This window comes from Hoplias malabaricus, chromosome 5, assembly GCF_029633855.1.
Source record: "Hoplias malabaricus isolate fHopMal1 chromosome 5, fHopMal1.hap1, whole genome shotgun sequence".
Lineage (NCBI taxonomy): Eukaryota > Metazoa > Chordata > Actinopteri > Characiformes > Erythrinidae > Hoplias > Hoplias malabaricus.
Window position 1 is genome coordinate 21,745,512 of NC_089804.1, and position 25,340 is coordinate 21,770,851.

At 45.5% G+C, this 25,340-nt stretch overlaps 1 protein-coding gene across 1 annotated transcript; it reads right to left on the reverse strand.

The window, feature by feature from the left end:
* Window positions 1-177: 177 nt before the first annotated feature.
* On the reverse strand, window positions 178-25,340 carry LOC136697743 (acid-sensing ion channel 1-like). Its single transcript, XM_066672980.1, has 2 exons — window positions 23,605-25,340; window positions 178-1,055 (listed from the first exon to the last, which is right to left on the reverse strand). Exons 1-2 carry the CDS (start codon window positions 23,973-23,975, stop codon window positions 827-829), a joined length of 600 nt encoding a protein of 199 aa, XP_066529077.1. The 5' UTR covers window positions 23,976-25,340; the 3' UTR covers window positions 178-826.

The window sequence follows — 25,340 nt, forward strand, 5'->3', positions numbered from 1 at the left end:
ATTGATTTTTATGTCATTATTGCAGCAAAACAAATGTTGAATTTTTAAGCTACTGTGCAATAAATGTTTTATTGAGACAAACAATTAATTATTTAATTATCAGCACATAACAAAGGTTATTCTTTCCAGATATGGAAATACATAAATCACAAATTATTAAAATCATTATCACAAAAAAAATCATTCAAAAAACATGCAAAACCATGGCCTCTTAGGGCTTCTGTACTTTATATGTTTTAATATTTTTTTTACTGTTGGAATGTTCCTTCCAAGTGGGTTATGTGAGTCATTTGTGTGAGTGGGTTATTCATCACTGACCAATCAGAAGTGAGATGCAAATGAAGCAACATTATTGACACTTAAAGTCCTAGAAGACTATAAAGATTATGAACCAATTTTAAATCTTTTCTAATCATTACCCAGGGCACAGTAACAGGGCTTTGACTCTGAGAAACGTGTTAGAAAATGATTATAAAAGCCGCAGTTTCAAGAACTGGAAATTATTCCCGCTGAGGGAACAACACGACAATGTAAACCCAGAGCAATGTTCAAAACCACACAGAGCAGATGAGTTCTCGCTGTGCACAGCTTGGTGATAAATCCACACCCTCGCGCTAATGGCAGATAGAGAGGAACCAAGCCTACTGACGACAAGAAAAGATCCCTGCAGTAACCACCGCAATCACCCTCCAGTGAACCAGACACTGCCCTGACCACTGGGAGACCCAAACCTGAGTCTTTTAAGAGCACCTTCACAATGTCACTGTCTGAACGGCGGATCAATAAAGTCCCTGTCGGTGAAATAATCTCAGATATCTACGGCCCCTCAGCAGAGCGAGGAGGGGGCCGTTTGACTCACCACTTTGAAGTCCTCCGCACTGCACTCCACCCCTCTGAAGTAGCAGGACAGCAGCATCTCCTTGATATCGTGACCCGTCCGGTCGTAGAACTCACGCATGTTGAAGGGGCGGGGCTTAAAGGTCAGGAAGTCTGCCTTGACCTTCAGGGTCTCAAGGACGCTCTCTTCCACCAGGTGTGTGTCCCGGATCTCATACCTGAACGCACACAAATACACAAACTATTATTGCTGCATTTGAGTGAAACAACCCCATACACACACCCATCAGCCATAACATTATGATCAGAGCAACACACACTAACACACCACCACCACGTCAGTGTCAGCGCCGAGAATGATCCACCCCCACATCAAACCTGCTCCACGGGGGTCCTGACCATTGAAGAACAGGGTGGAAGTGGGTAACAAAGTATGCAGAGCAACCAGTGGACCACAGTATGTGATTGTAGAACTACAAAGAGCTCCCGTGTGGTCAGTAGGTCAGAGAGAAAGGACAATGAATGTAGAAACAGCAGAAATATGACATTGGAGGTTGTGAGTTTGGTATGTTCTCCCTGTGTCTGCGTGGGTTTCCTCCGGGTGACTGTCTGTGAGGAGTGTGGTGTGTTCTCCCTGTGTCTGCGTGGGTTTCCTCCGGGTGACTGTCTGTGAGGAGTGTGGTGTGTTCTCTGTGTGTCTGTGTGGGTTTCCTCCGGGTGACTGTCTGTGAGGAGTGTGGTGTGTTCTCTCTGTGTCTGCGTGGGTTTCCTCCGGGTGACTGTCTGTGAGGAGTGTGGTGTGTTCTCTCTGTGTCTGCGTGGGTTTCCTCCGGGTGACTGTCTGTGAGGAGTGTGGTGTGTTCTCCCTGTGTCTGCGTGGGTTTCCTCCGGGTGACTGTCTGTGAGGAGTGTGGTGTGTTCTCCCTGTGTCTGCGTGGGTTTCCTCCAGGTGCTCCGGTTTCCTCCCACGCTCCAAAAACACACGTTGGTAGGTGGATTCGAGACTCAGAAGTGCCCGTAGGTGTGAGTGTGTGAGTGAATGTGTGTGTATTGCCCTGTAAAGGACTGGCGCCCCCTCCAGGGTGTGTTCCCAACTTGCCCCCCAGTGATTCTGGGTAGGCTCCAGACACTGCCCTGAACTGAATAAGGGTTACAGACAATGAATAAACGAATTATATCGGTTTTAAAACTGATCTCACCATTTCCCAGACAAATGGCACTAGGTCTATGAGGCATATTATTTTCTCAAAGAAAACATCAAAGGAAAAAGAGCTAACATCAAAAGATAAATCTTATCTATAATATTTCTTCTTGTAAGCTGTCAGGACCTAGTAAACCCTTGACGTGATCATGTTCATGACGTGCTCTTTGTGGAAGTCTCATGCAATCTCTGAGCTGCAAACAGCGTGTATTCTGAGTGATGTATTTATTTACAATCAAAGTGATCCCTGGACAAAGAAAAAAAACAAGAAGGTGACATTAAATCTTTTAAAAGACAAAAAAATAAATAAATAAAAAGCCGTTCTCCGTTAAAGCGGCTCTTGGAAAGGTTAAGTTTCATTTTAAACGGAACACGGTTCTGGCGTGACCTTCCTTTGTTCTGCGCTCCTCTTCAAAGGCCCCTCTCTCTGTACAAAACCGACTTGTCGAGGCCTTAACACCCGTTTTGGGACCTGAATGTAAAAGATTAATAGGGAGGGTGGGACTCTGTGGCAGGACGTCTCCAGGGCGAAGGAAGGAGGCGTGTTATGAAGTATGAGCCTGACACAACATTCACACAGTCGCACTCTCAAGCCCTTACATCCACGTCCAGTTTAATTGTCAGCTCAGCTGAGGCGTAAAGCCGAGCTCTGAGAGAAGGAGCGGGAACGGGAATCCGAGACTGAGACACGGAGAAGTAGCACTTCTTCTAACCCAGCGCTGATGGTGATGCTGAAATCTTAGGGGGTAATGAGCGTCACTGACACCAGGACTGACTTCACTCTGGCAGGAGACCTGGCTCCTGGATGGTAATCATCAACCAGTTTTCAAAAGTTCAGATCCAAGTGCTAATAGATTAGTTAAAGCCCACCAACTCACACACTGTGAAACAGGACCACTCAGTCAGTTTTCTGTGTGCTGAAAACATGGGATAAAACAAGCCGCTCTGACTCTGCTCCACTTCTGACGTCAAGCGCACGCACTTTCAAATCGCCCCGCCCCCTGGTCAGAGTCCAATCACAGAGCTGGACCCTGGACCCGTAAGAGCGCAAAGACGAGGTTAAACACAGCAAACCAGACTCAATGAGAGCAGAGTTTCTGCTCCTCGCTCCTCACTGCTGTGTGCTCGGGGTCGGGGTGAACAGCGAGCGGCTCATTATCATTTAAAGGAACAGGTGCTGAAAGCGGGCGTTCTGAACAGGGCTGTTTACACAGGGGGAGAACACTGCTGTGGGGATCGTGGTGGACTTGTAGACAATTACACAGTGGGACTGTGCACTGTTGGAGGAATCCAGAGCACACCACTTTCCTCACAGACAGTGACTCGAGGGTGGGGACTAAACCCAAGACCTCAGGACCCTGGACACCAATAAACACATTATTATTAAACTGAAGAACTTCAGCGGCGGTTTGGACGCTGGCACCACATACTCCTTTTTGATCAGACAGCGAGCGGTGACTTGCCAAAGCCATATCCGGAGTTCTCCTCTTGCTCCAGTGCCTTTGAAGCTGAGAGCCAATGCTGCGGTGTGTGTGATTTCACTAATTGAAAAACGTCATGCAGGAAATCAATGGCAAATTTTCGCAAACACATTAACCTGATAACGGAGCTAATCGCTTGCTGCTCGGGGCCAGCTGAGCGAAGACAAAGAACGATGACGAGGGGGGTCATCGTTTCTCTTTTTCTGGTCTCCCTCCCTTTCCAGCCGAAGGTCTCGGTGTTCCAGTGTCACCGGAAAAAAGAGGGAGAACGTGATTACCGCCTTCACAGTTAGCGAGCATCTGGAGCAGCCACCAGCAGCAGCACTGGGGAAGGTAATTCGTTTGTGGAGAATATTGAATTTCTTGTCTGCCATGTCCTCTGTTATGAAATAAATGCTCAGAGCACTGCGTTTCTCTGCGATGATAAGAACCACTGTACATTCCAGTGCACGAGCAAACAACTCCCCTCCTGAGAATCAGAGGACTTAGCTCTTTGATGATGATGAAATCGTTACAGATGGAAGTCAATCCTGAATCGAACACCTGAGATCGGCCGCCAGGCGTTACACAGACACAGGCGCCGCAGCTGTCCTCCACACTCTGAGAACTTCATAATAAACAGAGCAACAGAAACACTCCGAATAAAGTCATTTTACTGACTTCCACTGAAAGTAAAGAAGACTGTTCCTTCTCCTGTAAAGTTACTATTTTGGAGAAGTTACCGTCTTCAGACAGAGACGATATATTCCACTCTCCCTAAGCCCCACAGGCCTCTTCTGACTAATGTCCTTGAGTGTACGAGGTAATCAGGACTGCATGGAGACTGTAAATGAGCCGGACTATTAGGATGTCTCACAGACGGATGGAAATTAGCGATCGTGGAGTTATTGTGTCATTATTCTATCATTACAGGTCGTGGAGGAGGTCTGGAGCTCAGTGTTTGTTCAGTGGAACATCAACGTCAAGCTGTTACATAATCACTTCACATTGCAGAGTCACTACGGCGCAACGGGAACAAAACCACATGATTTCACTGAGTCACCACTGCAACAGCATCTGCAACAACATCCAACATCCAGCCTCCTCCTCCACAAACAGAGATCTCACTCATGGCTGCTGCTGAAGAACCACTAGGTGTGTGTGTGTGTGTGTGTGTGTGTCCGCCACAGTCCGTCAGGTTTTGTTTGTTTTGTTGGTTTACTGCATTGTTTGGGGTGTGGACTGGCCACAAGCCTGGCCTTTTTTACACCACATCAGCGAAGACAGAGCGGGCCACAAACTGGAGATGTTCTCACCGAGGTATCAGCATTGACTTGGCCATTAGCCGATTAGCTTTTAGCAGCAGGGTTTTATGAGTCTAGAGCCTGATTACTTTTCACTGCAGTGACAGAGCTGACCCAGATATAAGCTGGAGACCTCAGGTGAATCCCCGACAACTTATCCCTGCCCCTCTGTGTTGCCTAGGAGCGCGGCGGGGGTGTCTCAGCTCCTGTTGGGATAGAGGTGTAGGGAGGTGTGAGGGCGACTTGAGTTCTCAGAGTTACACCCCAAACGCAGGGTTATCACCGGTGAGACGTGGCGCAGCGCCAAAGGAAACCCACAAGTGTCTGCATTTTCTCTTTTAAACACTGTGATCACCAGTGTATTGTCTTCGTTTAAAGGAACACTAGGCAAGATCTGACATTTTGGCTCCTGGGGCTCCCCCTGGTGTGAAAGCAAAAGGGAGAGAGAGGGGGCTTGTTTCCTACCCTCCTCCAACAGTTACATAGTGCATTTTCTGCAGTGCCAAGCCCAGAGTAGCAACCACAGTGGCTCTATTCTCCCTGTTACAGCCCAGTGATTCTGAGCTGTTTTTTTTTTACTGATTATTGGTGGAGCCAATTAGAGGAATAACAAATATCACATACTGTTCTTTTAATGTAGTTTCAGTGGATTGTGTCTCTTTACTTCACAATAAGAACACAACTTTACTAGTTTTACACTCATATGTCTCTGAGTTTTTCCTTCCCACCGGCCGACAACTGCTCCAGGATGCGGATAATGATGAGACGGCTCGAGGCTCTTATATCCGTGTTTACTCTGGCGGCTCTGGAAAAGCTACAGCAGGTGTGTGTACTGGAAACCTGGTTAATAAGCCTGGTTCAGTTAACCTCAATAATCAATGGGGCACTCAGACCTCCACTTCGGTATGTGCTCAGAAGAGGGGCAGGAGTGGGAGTTCAAGTAGCAGAGCGGGGCACAAACAAAATTAGAAAGATTACAGCAAGATTAACACCGTTTTATACCAGCAACCCACACAGCCCTACTGCAAATGGCAGCCCGAGCTTTGTTTCCAGCACCTGCTGTTTACTAACAATGCTGCTGAAAGTGGAGGATGTGTGTGTCCCCAAAGCAAAAGGAGTCATATATACATACATATATATATATATATATATATATATATATATATATATATATATATATATATATATCAACACTTAGGAAATCAATAAGTGGTCCCAGCTCTACTTCATTATCCACCTTTCACCAAATTTTCCAGTCCAGCAAAGACACTGGATAGAGGCGCTGCTTCTCGGTGAGCCCCTCTTCAATCAGTTCCCCTGATTCCGCAAAATCAATAAAGATTAATTAATAACACGTATCTCGGCTGAGACCAGAGCTCAGTGTCTTTCTCTCTCAGTCACGAGTAGTGATCAGCAGATTGAGGGGATTTGTCTGAGCTTCTGTGCTAAAGTGGGGATCACTTCATCAGTTTGACTAAAAACGTACCACCCCACAGTGAGTCGTCTGAAGGAAGTGGTGGAATGAGGAATGGGGGGGAAGTGGGACAAGGCACTGGAAAAGCAGAGAGTGTGAGAGCTAGCTTTTGAAAACATCAAACCCCAAAAAAATCCTCACCCTCTCACATCAACGCTCCTTCCAAACACATGATGCAGGGGCACTGCCGGTCTACAGCTGGAGGAGTCCCTGAGAATGAGTTCAGTTCATGACATGAGGACAGGTTGTTTATAATCCCTGTCTGTCACAGGTAATGGTTTATTCTATTTTTTATAATCAGAGCTTTTTATTTATTTATTAAATTTAAGTAAGAGAATGAAAAACACTTCCCCTGCCCAGGTTTCTGCTTTTCTGCAAGCTTAGCTACCAGCAACATCCATGATAGCCCTGATGAGTTCAAACAATCACAATATAATAATATTATCACAATAGTATTTTTCCCAGAGGAAGCCCCCCCAGAGGAGGAGAGTGTGTACTGCTCATATGAGCAGAAAAGACGTTCAGAGGAGACGCTCTTGGCATCGTGTGCCGCTGTTTACAGGCCCACAGAGATTTTCGGAAACAAACATTTAAATAATTCGTTACGCACACGGCACTGTCACAGACTGCACTGAACAGATTTATCCATGTCCTTGTCTATCCTCGAGGCTCGTATCACAGCGTCTCTCACCAGACACCAGGAGTGAGAAGTGTGTGAGAAAATGCCCCCAGTGGAAGACTTTATTGCTCATAGGTTGCTCTGTAATGGCTCAGGAGACACAATGGAGATTCTCCTGAAATTCTGTAGGAGAAAAAAAAATCTGGCATCTGGCAAATCAACGGTTTTGTGTCTTTAATGAGATCTCCACTAAAACTCTAGAGGAGATCAGTGAGATCTTAGTCTCAAGAGCCACATTTGAGCAGCAGTGACTTGCGTTAAAGTCTCGTTTGTCTTTCCATTTGATCGAGATTGTGTCTAGGAGAAACTACTGAGATATTAATGAGATCTGCACTAAAACTCCAGAGGAGATCACTGAGATCTTAGTCTCAAGAGCCACATTTGAGCAGCAGAAGACTTACGTTAAAGTCTTGTTTGTCTTTCCATTTGATCGAGATTGCGTCTAGGAGAAACTACTGAGCTATTAATGAGATCTCCACTAAAACTCCAGAGGAGATCACTGAGATCTTAGTCTCAAGAGCCACATTTGAGCAGCAGAAGACTTACGTTAAAGTCTCGTTTGTCTTTCCATTTGATCGAGATTGTGTCTAGGAGAAACTACTGAGCTATTAATGAGATCTCCACTAAAACTCCAGAGGAGATCACTGAGCCACATTTGAGCAGCAGAAGACCTGCGTTAAAGTCTCGTTTGTCTTTCCATTTGATTGAGATTGTGTCTAGGAGAAACTACTGAGATATTAAGGAGATCTCCACTAAAACTCCAGAGGAGATCACTGAGCCACATTTGAGCAGCAGAAGACTTGCGTTAAAGTCTCGTTTGTCTTTCCATTTGATCGAGATTGCATCTAGGAGAAACTACTGAGATATTAAGGAGATCTCCTATTTGAATTGTCTTTCCTCTGAGGGGCTACGAACGTCTGCATCTTCTACTAAAGCCACGCCGCCGTGGCTCGAGCCGCCGTGGCTCGAGCCGCCGCACCTAGCCTTGATTAAGAAAAGTGACTTAATTAAATTGGACCCGAGGCTCGCCCCTGTCTTCGGGGGGCCGTGGCTGCCAGGAGAGCACTTAAGACGTTGCGCTCCATCTTTTTTTCCCCTGGCTCTGTGTCTGAGGACTCCGGTGCAAGTGGATGCTGTCGCTAACGAAGTGTGTGAATGTATGTGTGTGTGTGTGTGTGTGTGTGAGTGAGTGAGTGCATGCTCAGTTTTAAATTTGCTCCACCACAGCTCCCTGAAGTAATCACGCACAGGCCACGGCAGGAGGAAGAACGGAGGGACGCAATTGGATTATGGGCCATGAGCACTTTAATTTCCTCGTGATGGCTTAACGAACGCCAGAGCATCTGCATCATCTCCGGCTCGTGCACCTCGCCCGTGTGAGCGCGGTAAATAAAAAGCATCATCTTCTTCCAAGCAGCCTTTCCAGATTACTGCAAACCCCAATACAAGCTTCATTATTCTCCCAGCCACTAGGATCGCGCTGTTATTAAGTCCTAAACCACGCGCACAACTGTGAGAATTAAGTGTTCTTATCAGAGCTAGCAGAGGCACAGAGATTCTCCACAAACCTTTTCCAAGAGATTTAAGAAAAGTGGTTAGATCATAACAAACCAAATAAAAATAGCCGGCTTTCCAGAGCGGCCACATGCTGCAGAACGGCGGCTCCATCGCTCCCCAGTCCACGACAACGCAGTCCACTCAGTAATTCACACACAAACCGAACTGAAATGTGCGGTTTTCACATTATTATTTACACATTGAAAGTCTGCACTTTCACTGAGAACACTTCCAATAAAAGTGCACACAGACCTCAACCTCCCAGGCATTTTATCTTTAATGGTGTGTTATTGTATTGTGTTTCAGTTTTACAGCAACTATATCAGCTACATCACACAATAACGCTACTGTAGGCCATAACACGCTGTGACATAAACCACTGCTCACACGCACACACACAGATACAGAGAAGGCTTTTAACTGAAATGAAGAACTCTCTATGATAACTCTTCTGTTTTTTCCTTTCATTAATTCAGGTTATTACTGCACTTTCCACAAAACAAAGATGGGGATTAAATTCAGCAAACTGCACTTGAGATGCATGATGACTAATGGTGTTTATCCACTGCATGGTGCCTACACTACTCCACGTGGCTCACATCTACTCAACTCTACTGTCTTAATGGACCCTTGTCCTTGGTTAATTTTCCCTGTACCACAGCTCTACCCAAAAATGTATCTGGTGTCGTCTCAAAACCCCATCTCTAACGGGAACAGTGGGCGTTGGAAGCCATGACAACGGCAGCGGAAACGTTAAGCGGTGTTTACTCATGGTGTATTGGCATGTTGTTGTTGTTTGCGACTGAACACAGCTCCGTCATCAGTTCAGATCTCTGCTGCAGCTGGAGATTTTACAGATGGAGAGTTGGTGCTGGTCGTCTGTGTTGCGTGGCGTAGAGTGACGACTCTCTCTGGACAAGGTTTACATGCCACGGTTTAGTCCCTACTCGACTCGCTCTGAACCACGAGAGAACAGCCACTAAACAAGAACCCGCCTCCAGAACCAAGACCAAATGTGCCACACTAACTCCTTCAGCTTCTAATTTCCCTCTTCAACAAAAAAAACAGCTCAGTTCAGGTTTCTGTAATGGTTTGAACCCGGGTCTGAATCACAGCTCGTGTCGTGTTGAAGAGAAGTGAGCAGTGTAATCTGTTTGGTGGCAGCTTGTTGACCTCCTCTAGAGAAGCTCAGACATCAGAATAAACACAGCTCAGCAGGGTCTCGGACATTTGACCCTCTTCAGCTCCGAGTGGCCTGCTGCTGGTGGTCATTTCATTCCTCTAACGTCGTCAGGCTAAGGTAATTATATATGGTTCTGCTCCAATCAGGCATTCATCTTCAAATCCAGAGCTTCTGAAGCTCTGCTGAGCAGCTTTGGCCTTGACTGGCAGATGTAATTTGTATCATTTGTACACGGGTATTACCCAGCCTTGGTCAAAACGGCAGTGTTCGCCCTCTGTTCAGAACCCCATCGTTTGTTCCTTTAAATGATAATGAGCCACTCGCTGTTCACCCAGACCCCGAGTGCACAGCAGTGAGGAGCGAGGAGCAGAAGCTCTAGTTTTTAGCTGTTTTTACTCTGTTCTTTCTTCTCAATTCTCGTTTTCTCTGTTTTTACTCAGTGCTCTTTTGCTGTGTTTACAGTAAGGCCAGACAGACATCATTTCCAAGCTCAGAAAATCTCATCATTCCAAGGTTTTCCTTGGACAGGACAGAAATAGCCCATCCTTTTTTTTGTGAGACCAGATTTCACAGTAAAGCCAGACAGACATCATTTAAGCTCATAATATCTGGCCTCCCTGAGAGCAGAGTGTCGAGAGCACTACAGGGGAAAGTGGAACCCATCCATGCATCTCTTCCTGGACTCTGTATGAAGACACGCAGCTAAAAGACGTTCCTCTGCAAGGACAAGCTGAAGACAGCGGAGAGGATTCGACCTGCAGCATGTTTCTTCTTCTGAGACTTCTCTGCTTCCTTGGCTCTCTCCTCGTTTCCTGTTCTCCTCGCCTGGCTGTCCCTGCCACTCATCCCTCGCTCCCACTCCTCCGTTCCTGACCATGCCCCATCTCTATCCCCAGCTCTCCCTGAGTCGGAGGAGTGTGGACGGAGGGCAGGAGCGCAGGACGCCTGTTTATCAGCGAGGCGACAGTGTGCTTTCACAAGCGGCGCTAATTACACGGGGATAAAGCCTTGTTTATCACACGGCTTACGAGACACCAGCTAATTGCCTCGGCTTGTCATCCCTCCCTTGCTCTCCCTCTCTCTTTCTGCCCATCCCTCTTTCTAACATTCTATCCTACTTTCTCTCTCTCTCTCTCTCCTTCACCTTTTCTCATATTCTCTCTCTGCACCTCTGTTTCATTCTTTCTTTCATACCATACTTCCCAAGCTCCGCCCCCTGCTCTCCACTGTTTCTTTCCATCGCTCTTTCTAACATTCTCTCCAACTTTCAGCATCTGGTTACTGCTCTTCTCTCTCCCTCCATTCTCACTTTCCAACATCGATGCATCAATACCATTCACTCGTTTCCTCTCTCTTCCAGCAGCTGGAAGTTAAACAGGGACTGAGTACAGACAAGAGACAAGTGCTTGAGATTTTAGAAAGAAGTGTGACTATTAATAACAAATAAATATGTAAGCCAATAAGAACGCGAGGGGGGAGTGTCTGTCTTACTGTGAGCCAATAAAAATGCGAGGGAGGAGTGTCTGTCTTACTTTGAGCCAATAATAAACGGGGGGGGGGGGGGGGTCTGTCTTATTGTGAGCCAATAAAAACGCGAGGGGGGAGTGTCTGTCTTATTGTGAGCCAATAAAAACACAAGAGGGAATATCTGTTGTACTGTGAGCCAATGAAAATTCGAGGGGGGAGTTTAAGGCTTACAGGTGTGTGTCCATCTTACTGAGAGGCAATACAATAGAGCAGGCCTTTCCTGTCTTACTGTGAGCCAATAATAAACAGAGGGGAGTGTCTGTCTTACTGTGAGCCAATAATAAACAGAGGGGCGTGTCTGTCTTACTGTGAGCCAATAAGAACACGAGGGGGGAGTGTCTGTCTTACTGTGAGCCAATAATAAACAGAAGGGAGTGTCTGTCTTACTGTGAGCCAATAAGAACACGAGGGGGGAGTGTCTGTCTTACTGTGAGCCAATAATAAACAGAGGGGCGTGTCTGTCTTACTGTGAGCCAATAATAAACAGAGGGGCGTGTCTGTCTTACTGTGAGCCAATAAGAACACGAGGGGGGAGTGTCTGTCTTACTGTGAGCCAATAATAAACAGAGGGGCGTGTCTGTCTTACTGTGAGCCAATAAGAACACGAGGGGGGAGTGTCTGTCTTACTGTGAGCCAATAATAAACAGAGGGGAGTGTCTGTCTTACTGTGAGCCAATAAGAACACAAGGGGGGAGTGTCTGTCTTACTGTGAGCCAATAATAAACAGAGGGGTGTGTCTGTCTTACTGTGAGCCAATAATAAACAGAGGGGCGTGTCTGTCTTACTGTGAGCCAATAATAAACAGAGGGGCGTGTCTTTCTTACTGTGAGCCAATAATAAACAGAGGGGCGTGTCTGTCTTACTGTGAGCCAATAATAAACAGAGGGGCGTGTCTGTCTTACTGTGAGCCAATAATAAACAGAGGGGCGTGTCTGTCTTACTGTGAGCCAATAATAAACAGAGGGGCGTGTCCTCTTACTGTGACACAATAAAAAAAAAGGTGAGGGTTGTGTGTTGGGCTTGTACTTGTCTCACTGCAGTTTGAATGCTCATTTCTTTGGCAGTTGAGCAGATGAATGTGATGCAGAAATCATGTCATGTTTACCTTCATCTTTTTCAAATTCCAGTAAGATTTTCTGACTTCAGGTCAGTAGTCTTCAGGTTTCAGGAAATCTAAGATAACTAACTCAGTACCTTCTGTGGATTCTTCTACAGAACTGACAAGGCCTCCCGTCTACAATCAGAGCATCTGAGTGGAGGCACCGTGAGGGTCTTGGAGGCAGGACGACACAGTCCTCATTTCCCTAAATGTTCAAACCTCTCAGGCTTGGCTCCAGGCTGTGGGACAGAGTTGTTGCTAAATGCTTTGTTTGTTGTTCTGTGCCCGTGATGGCGGTGAAAAAGCTGCGATAACACCCCTCCACCCACAGCTGCAGAGCGTAACGTGAGAGCAGCAGTGAAAGGTGGGGGTCGGGCTCCCAAATCTTGTGCTGGAAAATTGAGATTGTTCTGGTGACATTCTAATATGTACCGCAGGAGCAGTCTCTCACTGAGCGCTGGGCAAAACAGCCGAGTCGATCAATACGCTAAAAATACCCCGCCGGCCGTGTGCAGGGGGACGGTGACAGTGGATTATATACATGCAGGCGTTTCTCCCTTCCCTCTGAGCATGTACCATCCTCCAAGCCCTCGACGGCACAGCGTTCAGCTTTAACCGAGCGAGAGTTAATCACATGCACAGGAACGGGGAGCTGGAGCTAATTCCTCTCATTTCTTTAATTGCAGCTTTTTACACAGAAAAAATCCACAGAAAATTCCATTTCTGAGCGGTTAAAAATAATTCAAAACTTTACCGTTTTTATTAAAGGGGTCACACTATTAAAATAAAATCCCTTGTTCAGGGCACAACCCACACACTGTGAGACAAATCCACCCAGTCAGTTTTCTGTGAGCTGCCTAATCCAAAAAAAACATGAGATAAAATGAGCTAACGAGTGCAGTTATTTTAGAATTGCCCCGCCCCCTCGGCTGTGTCTGTCCAATCAAATCGCTGGACCTATGTTTATGTGAGAGCACAAAGATGAGGTTAAATGCAGCAAAAAAGACACACAAAGCGAGGAGAAGTAAAAGTACTGAGTAAAAACGGAGAGGAAAGAGAACAGAGTGAAAACGGCTAAAAACCAGAGCTTCTGCTCCTCGCTGCTCACTGCGGTGTGCTCGGGGTCGGGGTGAACAGAGAGCGGCTCATTATCATTTAAAGGAACAGGTGCTGAAAGCGCCTTTGGCTTTTTTGCAACATGCTGAGGAGCAATAATGTCTGCTCCATCTTTGAGGCATTCAATTTTGAGCTTAGCCCATTCTTGACCACGTACGCCACCACCTCCCACTTCAAATAAAACACAAAGCTCAGCACATACTGCCGCCATGAAGCGTAACCAAGAAAAAAAACCAGAGGGACCATGTACCATTTGTCACCCATCAGCACACACTGATTCAGGCGAGAACGACTGTGACGGAAACCAGGAAAAATTTTAAAAACCCTGCGCTGCGGTGTAAAGAAGACAAGCCCTGGACACTTCAGCTGCTGACGGTTAGAGCCGTGAAAAAGCAGCTCGCTCGCACAGCGCTTACACAACTGAACTCCTCTGTCTTCTTCTTCAGATAATTATTCTGCGGGAGCTCATTTCACGGCTGCGTTCATTGAGCTTAACTACAGTTTTCATCTCAAAAACTGCATTTCCCCATCTGCTGTGATCCGTGAAAACCCAAGAGGTTTGTCGGAAAGAAAAAAAGGAATCACATGAAGAGACACACACAGAATCCAGGCCTGGGTTCAGAGATCCAGAGGAAAGAGGCCTAAGGAGGAGTGGGAGGGTGGGGGAAATAGACAAATTGCTATTAGCTGTTACTACTGCTATTACACTCATCTACGTGATGTTTTATTTAAATATGTTTAATGTCATTTGACTCAACGGTTCAACTAATGGTGTTTTATCTGGGAGCTGAAACACCCATTATCCACCTGCTGTGGGGTTGTTCCACTGCATTAAAAAAGGAAGAGGTGTCTGCTGTTTCTTCCTCAGGGACCGTGGATAGTCGCTGGGTTGAGGCTAACTCTGTTGGGTTGTAAAAGGAGAAACACTGATTTCCTTAACTTCCTGTGCTTTCTGCTCGTCATGTATACAGACGGCTCAGTTTTATTAACACTAGGGTGTTAATACCAGACGTCCTCTTTTACCCGGACATGTCCTCTTTTTTAGACTTAAATTAATGTCCGGGCGAAATTTCACAAACGTCCGGGATTTTGTTTTTCTAGAGCTTACATAGAACTTCGAGAAGTTTCGTTCACAAACTAGTCCCGCCCTCCTCTACTCCGATTGGTTCGCTTGAGTGAGAAGGGGGCGTAAAATCTTCTGATTGGACGGTCTGACTGTAGAGCTACCGTTATTGGTTGCTAACCTTCTCTGTAAACATTTAATTGGTCAGTCTGCAACTGAACTGAACTGTTTTTTTTGTTGAAGGAATTAAATTAAAGGCTGAAGGAGTTAGTGTGGCACATTTGGTCCTGGTTCTGGATGCGGGTTCTTGTTTAGTGGCTGTTCTCTCGTGGTTCAGAGCAAGTCGAGTAGGGACTAAACCGTGGCGTGTAAACCTTGCAGAGCACTGATTGTCCAGAGAGAGTCGTCACTCTACGCCACGCAACGCAGACGACCAGCACCAACTCTCCATCTGCTAAAGAACTTTTAGGGGGCTACACAAGGTTCAGATCCAGGTCAAAGGAGCAGGGAAATTAGCTCCTCCTTTGGACAAGCACAAGTCGACAAACAATCTGCCTGCTGAGTGATGTCACTGTTGTCATGGAAATCATTTTACAAGCTCCGTGATTGGCCAAAACCAATCATCCTGCTCTGATGATTCGCTTTTTTGGCCTTTAATAGAGTATATTTAAAGCCCCAGACCTGAATCTGGTCTAAAAATACAACACAATTTAAAATGCATCACATGAAACCAGTACCGCTCACTCTGACATCTATGAATCACATTACAGAAGAAAATACAGTGCATTTAAGTGCTGCACAAAACTGAAAAACTGACACCGCAATATATTTTTCTGTTGTATTTATTGTGATATGAAAAACTACAGCTGTACAAGTGTCACCAGAGAACTGGAGCAGCTCTGTTTGGAAAGATTGAATCACTCCAGACTGATGGGGTGAGTTTGCAGGGCGTGCATGTGCACACTGAAGGTAATAAAACACAGTGAGAAATGACTTACTCTGAAGGCCGATTTAGAGTGAGAACTGTCTCTTCCTGAACACACTGAGCAGGAGGGCGCTGGGAATGCTGGGAATGCTGGGACTGCTCCTCTGAAGTGATGTTGGAGGGGGACATTAGGGAGGTTAATACAGTGGCTGACTCTCCACCTCACTATATTCATACCATACTCTTCTATCAGCGCAGACAGACGCAGCTGATCAGGAGCGACGGTGGCGGCGTGTGGCACTGTCAACTCTGCATCTCCACCAAAGTAAACCTTCGTCGGGGAGAATGATGTTGGTTCCCACAGGAGAGGGATGCGTGTGTCTTTTTGTAACAAGCAGCTATGCAGCAAGTTTAATTTGACGCCATGTGTCCTGTGTGTTTGAATATAGCACATCTGCACAGTGTAATGACGATGTGGAAAAAACGTACAGACCACGCCCATGCTCCCCATCGCGGTCTCCATTAACCTGGGTCAGTCTAAAGGAACACAAGGTAAGACTAGGGCTCCCCTTGGTGTAATTAACTTTTTACAGCATTGTACTGAAATCAATGCGGAGGAAGAGGGAGAATTGATGTGGTGTCCGACCTCGCTACAAAGGTTACATAGTGCTGTTTCTGCAGTGCTGAGCCCAGAGCAGCGACGACAGAGCCTCTTGTTCTCTTTATTAAAGCTCAGTGAAATATTACTATGATTGTGAAGTTGTAATTTTACGGTAAAAAGATTACATAGTGTTCCTTTAAAAACATTAAATGGCAGACAACTCACTGTCCATCCAGTTAAAAATATGTATCTCCCAAAATAGTCACTTTACAGAAGGAACTTACTTAAAGGAACATTATGTAATATTTTTACCATAAAATTACAACTTCAAAATCATTGTGATATTTCACTGAGCTTTAATAAAGAGAACAGAGGCTCTGTCGTCGCTGCTCTGGGCTCAGCACTGCAGAAACAGCACTATGTAACTTTTGTAATGAGGTAGGAAACCACATCCCCTCCCTCTTCCTCCGCATTGATTTCAGTAAAATGCTGTAAAAAGTTAATTACGCCAAGGGGAGCCCCGGGAGCAAAAAGACCCTGATTTTACCTCGTGTTCCTTTAACTTTTAATAGAAGTCAATGTAAAAAGACTTCGTTCAGAATAATTTTGAAGCATCTCTATTGGTCCCTTCATCGTGAAATTTTCACAGTGTATAGCACAGCTGCTGTGTTCAACATGGAGATACATGTTTTTGATTGTTCTGTGACTGAATGTATAGCTTTGTCCAATCAAAAACATGTATCTCCACGTTAGAGACCAATAGAGATACTATTAAGATACAAAGAGTACGGAGCCCCTGAGGCGATATGGTGTGTATTTTTAATAAGTCATGCCCACAAAATAATACACTGTGGTCACAAAATAATGATGATACATTATTCCATGGCCATCTCTACATTATTTTGTGGCCACACTTAGTTAAAAACAACCATCCTGTCACCTCAGGGGCTCCGTAGAGGAGGTTAAACGAGTTGCTGTTCTTTGTAGCACTGCTGATGAACGAGAACTCCACAATGGACACGCTTCATTATTACACTGCTCTCTTTTGTGTTAGTGAGACTTCAGCAGCTCTTCCCTCCTGTTTCTCCTTTCACTGAGTGAAACACCAACCAACGAGGAGCGTAAAATGAAAGAATTTGGAAGAATAGGTGTCCTTCAGTCCAACCACCCCCTCCTCATTCTTCACAATGCCCCTCTAATTACCGTTTTATGAGTTCTCAGTTAAATCCTCGGTCTAAGTGCAGTACATTAGCTTTTAAAGTGAGAAAGCAGCACAAGACGTCCTTTTATTTCAAACTTATGCAACTGTGCAGTTCTTCTGTGAGATTTATAAAGAACCTTAATATTTAATTTTTGTTTTTTTAACTTGTGCTCCTTCACTTCTGAGACAGGTTTTGTTTGATGTGACGTGTGATTTTAATATTCCTCTTTCTCATTCCGGTTAACCTTGCTAAGAACCTGAAGGGGATCCCAGTTTTCGACTCCAATGTGGCTTTGAATATCAATCAGACATTTCTACTGAATCTGTCCCTCTGCGCTTTCGATGCAGCGGTCAACTTCAGAGGAAGGTTCAGCCTACAGCAGCTGTCCAGCTTTTTCTTATAATCAGCTCTTAAGGTGCCCTCGCTGCGGACAGATATTCAGCTGCACACCCACCATTTGTCTAATCTCTGTAGAAAATCATGAAATGAAATGGGATGTTCTAGAGCCGCTACACGTGGGCCTGAGGTCACCTTGCCCAACTTTACACATAGAGGCCTAGCGGGGTGTAAAGCCAGATGTGTTCTGTGGAGTGACACGTCTACAGCCCTCGGAGATGAGCTGGAACGGTCCCGTGGTAGAATGCCGTCTTCCTATATCCAATATAAAGCCTTCACAGAAGAGGCTGCTACTCCAGCCGACGTCCAGTTGATATCCTTGCATTAGACGAGCAGGCGTCCGCAGACTCACTGAGGGATATGGAAATGTCATAGCAGTCAAACACACAATCCAATCAGCTTCATAAAGAGTTTCATAAACAGCAGATTCCAGCTCCACAAACCTGTGGTTAAGAGCAGCACAATCAGAGCTGGCTCTCGTCGGAGTTTCAGCGGCGTGTTACGAGTGCCATGTGCTTTCCTGATAAGAAAATCAAAGCAGTATTTCGGCAGTGTGACTAAATCCGTCACGTTTTGCCACAGGAGATAATGAATTTAGGTGGAGTGCTGCTTTTTCCCTGCCTCCCATATTCGGAAATTGCAATCAGCGGGGCATCCCTAATGCACACAATAGGGCTAGCATGACATCTGTTAACGAGTCCCACAGTGACTAAACAGAACATGATTCTCTTCATTATCCCATCACAACCGTGGGGCTGACTTCATTACGTCTTATTCGCAGCGGAGGCCAGACTGAATCACGAGCCGAACGCAGTCTCACAGAGGTATTCTCCATAGTTTCCATTAGGAACCTCAGAGCTTTGGACCAAAAGATTTCCACACATTAGCACATATATTGCCAGCCATGTTTGGACGTAAGGGCTGGTTAGGGTTGGTACTTGTTTTACGATCACTTAAGTGAGCTTCTGTCCACTGGTGGCGCTGTTTCACTAAATCCACTCAAACTCTCAGTTACGAGGCTAGCTTTCTGAAGAGCTACAGAAACAGTGCTGTAAACTGTGAGAGTGTTACACAAACACAACACACTGGAGCTTTATGTGAAGTATGATTATTAGGGCTAGTTAGGGCTAGGCTAAGCATTAGCATTAGCATTAACCAAGTACAAAACACAGATTAATAACCATTTATGTTAGGCAGTCACAATTCGGGTGAGGTTTAGGTTTAAGGTTAAGGTTGAAGTTCCATGCAGGGTTGCCAGACACACCGTATTAATACAAATCCCAGGAATGGAATTGTAGTAAAACCGTCTACTTAATGACCTCAAGACCAGGTTTGGACAGGACGTATTACAACACACATTAGCTTATCGTCTGAAGGCCATGGATGGGCCACGTATATATAATAATAATAAGAAGAAGAAGAAGAAGAAGAAGAAAATATTAATTTACATATCTGCCATGTTCTTGTTATTTGTCATGGTATTTAAAAAAAAACAAACTCAAATATGAGCAGGTATTTACTACATAATTCATTATTAATTCCTCAACTGTATAACTACACTTCAATACTATAGAAAAATGGAAGTAGTAATTAAGACGCTTGCCAGATGCATTAGATGGTCATAAATACTGAATGAACAAAGCCGTTTGGCACCGAAATGAATGTGTTTTTGTTTCACTGATATAAATCTTTAATCAGGTTAATTTACTCAGTCAAAATATTACAAAACAATTCACAGTGGCACAGAAATATCAGGCTGCAATCCACTGTAATCCAATGCAGTGAAACCTCTGGAGACTTTACTGTGCTTGTGGACTCCGATGCTCACAAGGGAGCACATCCGAAAACAAACCTCACTTCTGTTAATACTGTTTTTAAACCCAAACTCTACTGAAGCCTCATGGGAGAGCGTCTGAAAACGGCTAACTCTCCACTGCTTCTAGATTTCATTAAAGAAATTAATCCTTGTCTAAAGACAACAAGACAATTCAGCAAAGTCTTCTTTAAAGTGATGTGATCTGTGAATCTCACTAAGAAAATATCACAGTGCATTACTTTACAGATCTGCCGCCCCCCAACCCACACACTGTGAAACAAAACCACCCACTCAGTTTAGTCTGCGCAGCCTGAGTCTTAAAAAATGGGATAAAACGAGCCGTTCTCTTTTGACGTCAAGTGCAGAGACTTTAGAATCGCCCCGCCCCCTCGTCTGAGTCTTTCCAATCACAGCGCTGGACCCGCGTTTACGTGAGAGCGCAAAGACGAGGTTAAACAGCCACAAAGAGTGCGGAGAATTAAGAGCACTGAGTAAAAACGGAGAAGAAAAAGAACTGAGTGAAAACAGCTAAAAACCAGAGCTTCTGCTCCTCGCTCCTCACTGCTGTGCGCTCGGGGTCGGGGTGAACAGCGAGCGGCTCATTATCATTTAAAGGAACAGGTGCTGAAAGGGCTGTATAGACAGGGCTGTTTACACAGGGGGAGAACACTGCTGTGGGGTTTGGACCAAAGCAGGTCACGGACGTTTTAGTACAGACCGGAACTGTGTTGCACTGTGGAGACGAGGGGGATACGTTCCCTTAAAGCAGCGGCACCTATGGCACCAATGGGCCTAATCATTCTGGGGCAGATTTTTCAGGCCAAAGACAAATACACTCAATGCATCATCAACGAGACATTAGTTAAAAACAGGGATGTTTTAAACATGCACTGTGTTCCGGTAAAGACCCAAGGGCGTAGTCTGTGACACTTTCATCAACCGAGGAAGACACTACTCTGTCGCCTTCGCCTCTACAGTGCACTTCCAGCGAGGGTTTAGCGGGACATAATGCCTCATATGAGATGATGTACTGAGAATGGCTTTCAAACCGGTCTAAGTAGCCATCAGTCATTCACCCTTTCAATAGACGGGCTTTTATTCTGTTGATGTAGATGCCTGGAGATGGGCCGTCCGCCAAGTTCAACTTTAATGCAAATGGAAAACTCCATTAACGATCAGCAGCACAAGTTTGCATTCACGTTGAGTTCTGAAGATGGCATAAAGTGCCTATGGCATCTGTTACAGTCCGCTCGATATATCGGATTCTCAATAATATCATCTGATAATAACCAGCCAGTGTCTGACAAAATAATGCAGAGCAACTAAATAATATAAGCCTCCATTTGGATGTTGATGTGTTGATAGGAAGCTCTTTGGACTGTGGGAGGAACCTGGAGCACCTGAAGGACACCAATACACACACAGGGAGAACACAGCACTCACTTCAGAGAGGGACCTGAGAGTAGCATTGGTCTCAAGAGATTAATAATCAGATAATGTTCAGATTAATAATCATAAAAACACTCTTCTTTTACACCAAAGCAAAGCTAAAACCCAACACATCGGGTTTCGGGTCCAGCTCGGTTCACGTTTTCACATCGGCGCACGTTTTTCCACCGATCCCCAGAGAAGATCTGGCACATCATCCTCACGCTTTTAGCTGAGAATGCTTAAAAAACCAAAGAGCCAAGAAAACAGTCTGAATAAATCCATGAATAATCCACACGTCTCGCTTCTCCTCTGCCTCCTGCTTCCCACACTTCCTGCCCCTTTCTGCGTCTCATTTACAGCCGGAGCAGCGCTGCTCCTTTCAGCCTGAAGCATGCATCGGAACCCGGGAGTCTCTCTGACTCCTGTCAGTCCCGATGAACTTAATGTAGCCCACAGCTACTGCTGATATTACACAGAATGTCTCAGATACAGCTGTTTGCAAAACGATGCTTATGTTGCTTCTGTGAGTGAAAATAAGTGACACGGGGAACACGTGTGCGCTGTTTAAAACACAGTTACTGTTCATCTGCTGAGTCTAAGACTTCAATAAAGCTCATTTAATGTGCATTAATGTTTTAAAAAATGTTGTTTAAACAGTGTTCATCTCAGCAATGCCACACTTTCCCTTAAGGCACAGATAAATGATGTTGATTTCCATTTGGAAAATCAGGATATGGTGATTTTCACTGCATTATCCACAGGGGTGAGTGTGAGGGTGATTGGGGGAGTGTGTGTAACTGTCTATGTGTGTGTGTGTGTGTGTGTGTGTGTGTGTGAAAGTGTACAATATATATAAGGATGTGCTCATCAGAAATACCTACGCTCTTAAAAATAAAGGTGCTACAAAGTGTTCTTGTTTAAGAGATGTGTGAGTGGGAAGAACCTTTTAAAGGTTTAAAAAACCCATCACTTGAGCTTAAGGTTATTCAACTGTTTAAACATCAGCAAGAATTTTACACTTACATAGCGCCTTTCTAGAAACCCAAGGACGCTTTACAATCAACACTCAACATTCAATCCCCACACACACACGGGCAAGAAGTGGCAGCCAAACGCACACAGTGTACTCTGGACTAGGAACGACCATCCACCTGGAGGACTGCATCAGGCACTCACATATATTCACTCACACATACAGACACTGGGGCTGTGAGGGGAAACCGGAGCCCCGGAGGAAACCCACGCAGACACAGGGAGAACACACCACACTCCTCACAGACAGTCACCCGGAGGAAACCCACGCAGACACAGGGAGAACACACAACACTCCTCACAGACAGTCACCCGGAGGAAACCCACACAGACACAGGGAGAACACACCACACTCCTCACAGACAGTCACCCGGAGGAAACCCACGCAGACACAGGGAGAACACACCACACTCCTCACAGACAGTCACCCGGAGGAAACCCACGCAGACACAGGGAGAACACACCACACTCCTCACAGACAGTCACCCGGAGGAAACCCACACAGACACAGGGAGAACACACCACACTCCTCACAGACAGTCACCCGGAGGAAACCCACGCAGACACAGGGAGAACACACCACACTCCTCACAGACAGTCACCCGGAGGAAACCCACACAGACACAGGGAGAACACACCACACTCCTCACAGACAGTCACCCGGAGGAAACCCACACAGACACAGGGAGAACACACCACACTCCTCACAGACAGTCACCTGGAGGAAACCCACGCGGACACAGGGAGAACACAATACTAACATTTCTCATTATTTATTCCTGACAGTTTGTTTACCAGATGCTGTTGAGACCCTTGGGGTTAGTGTTATATTCAGGTTTACGTTTAAGTGGCAGGTTGAAGGGTGATTATTTTCACGCTAATGGACCTCTACAACAACAAAGGGCAAACTATATTTAGTACACATTATGTTGTGTAACTCAAGGGAATGGTGTAGTTGGTCTTGAGACAGGGCTGTCCTGTCATCCTCTCGGTCCACTGCTCTCTAAACATCCTTGTTTACATCAGAACCATTTAATAACTTTGGTAACTATGGTAACTAGTCACGTTTCCAAGGAGAAGGAGTGTGATCTTGGGAAATGAGATTGACTTAGAAATCCTTAAACACATCTCTCAGCAATTCATACACTGATCAGCCATAACATTACAACCACCGCCTTGTATCTACACTCACTGGCCATTCTCTCAGTTCCACTGACCACACAGGAGCATTCTGGGTCGCTACAGTTAAAGACTGTCCATCTGTTGCTCTGCATACTTTGTGAGCACACTTCAACTATGTCCTTTAAAAGTCAGGGCCTCCACAGGACCACCACAGAGCAGGTATGACTTAGGTGGTGGGTCATTCTCAGCGCTGCAGTGCCATTGACGTGGTGGTGGTTTGTTAGTGTGTTGTGGTGGATCAGACACAGCAGTGCTGCCTGAGTTTAAACTCCTCATGGTTACAGCTAGCGTGAGAACAATCAACAACCACCAACAACAAATACACACTGCCCAGCTAATACCTCCTCCATGGTGGAACTCTGAAACTAGAACGTGCACGTTGTATTTCTCACATTAAATCTTCCTGAAGGGATTTGTTGACATCCTAACAACCTTTGTCTGCCTGACCACGTCTGCGCATGTTCAAAAAAAAACAAGAACACAAATCAACATAAGTAAAGCATTCTCTTTTGAACCGACCTGCCGTTGAGGAGCGCGAGGAGCTCTCCCGCGTGGTACAGGTCGTTGCGCGTGACGCGTCCGAAGCGGAAGGCGTTGAGGTTGCAGAAGGTGACGGCGGGGAACGTCATCATGGGCGCCGCCACCTCGTCCAGCTTGGTGACGTGCGGGTACTGCAGGTAGAAGTGCACGCGGTCGGCGCACACGAGCACCAGGAAGGAGAAGGAGCCGATGAAGAAGACGATCCACAGGCAGCGGCGCACGCACGCGCGCTCATACGTGAACATGTGCGAGATTCCGTGCAGCGTGGAGCGGCTCGCGAACACCTCAATGGGCACCGGGGGCGCGCACTCCACGTTCTCCTCAGATTCCGCTTTCAGATCCATGTTCATTGTGGACGATGAGGGGTTAATATGAGACACTAGATTATTATTTTTCCGCCTTTTAATGGGCACCACTGCGTTTGTGACGCTCCTTTTAAACGCTGGTTCATCCACAGTTTAACAGTAAAGTACGATAAAAGTTGATAAGGTGCGAATTATGTAAAAACGCCAAAACTTGAAAGAAAATGCCTTTAAGAACTGTAACATTTAGTTATTTTCAAAAATTAAGTCTGAAAAAAAACTTCTTTTCGCACCCTGTGATATCGCTCACCTATTAATATCCAATCAATTAATCTTAAAAAAGCATGAATCGCCCTAAATTTAATATGCACTCTATTTTAATAACACACAAGCTCAAAAACAGGCTGAAAAAACGAAAAAAAACCCAAGTTTTAAACGCTGAAACGGTAATATAACAAAGTAAGGTGTATAGGAGAAGATTGGAGAGTTCCCGCCCTTTCCAGGCGCGTGCACGAGCGCCTCAGTTGTCCGTTGAGGCTCCTGTGAAATCTTAACGTATCCACAGTTATCCTCTTGCTATTTTGGGGGCTTTAAAATAAGGTTTTCCTCTTAAACCGTTTTCAGAACAGGGTATAAATATCACCACAGCTGGTTATAACATATTTTAAGCAGGAGGAGGGAGAATATGAGGCTCAAAATTCAGTTAAAATCTTTCCTTCAGTTTTTCCAACCGTTAGTAGAGATTTCTTTTTAACAGTGGTGTATCCACATTTATCCAGGGAGTAGTGGGTGTTTAAAACGAGCTCTTCTCAAATAATCAGAAAGATTATATTTTATATCACATATTCTGTAAAGTTAAAACTGAGGTAAAAATTGAATTCGGTTTAAATGAGCCAAAAGTCTGTGGGAACAGAAGCAGTCAGGGATAAGGAGAGCGTCCTCGGTGTTTCTTATTGAATATTTCCCTCGGGAAAGCTCCAGAAAAGAGAGAAACACGAACACAAACTGCTAAAAACAGAAAAAGACAGACGCTAGCACGCCGCCTCAGCCATCACCCTTTTCCAGATGATTGTCAGTTACGAGCACAAAGTCAGCACAAACGAGCCTGAGTCTGTGGTTTTGAGAGGTTTAACAGCACAAGCGAACAGCGAGGGCTTCAGCTGGAGCGCGGTTTTCTTTCTATTCCTCTCAGGAAAGGTCCAGAACAGAGACAATCCAACACCAAAACACAGCAACACGGAAAAACACGGGCTAAAACGCCGCCTCATCCATCGCCTTCACAACTGTCCACCGATAAAGTGTCCGCTCAGAGGAAAATGAGCTCGGCGTAATTCACATATCCCTGCAGTCCTGACGACACACCAACAACATCCACTCCTCTCTCTCTCTCTCTCTCTCTCTCTATCTCCCTCT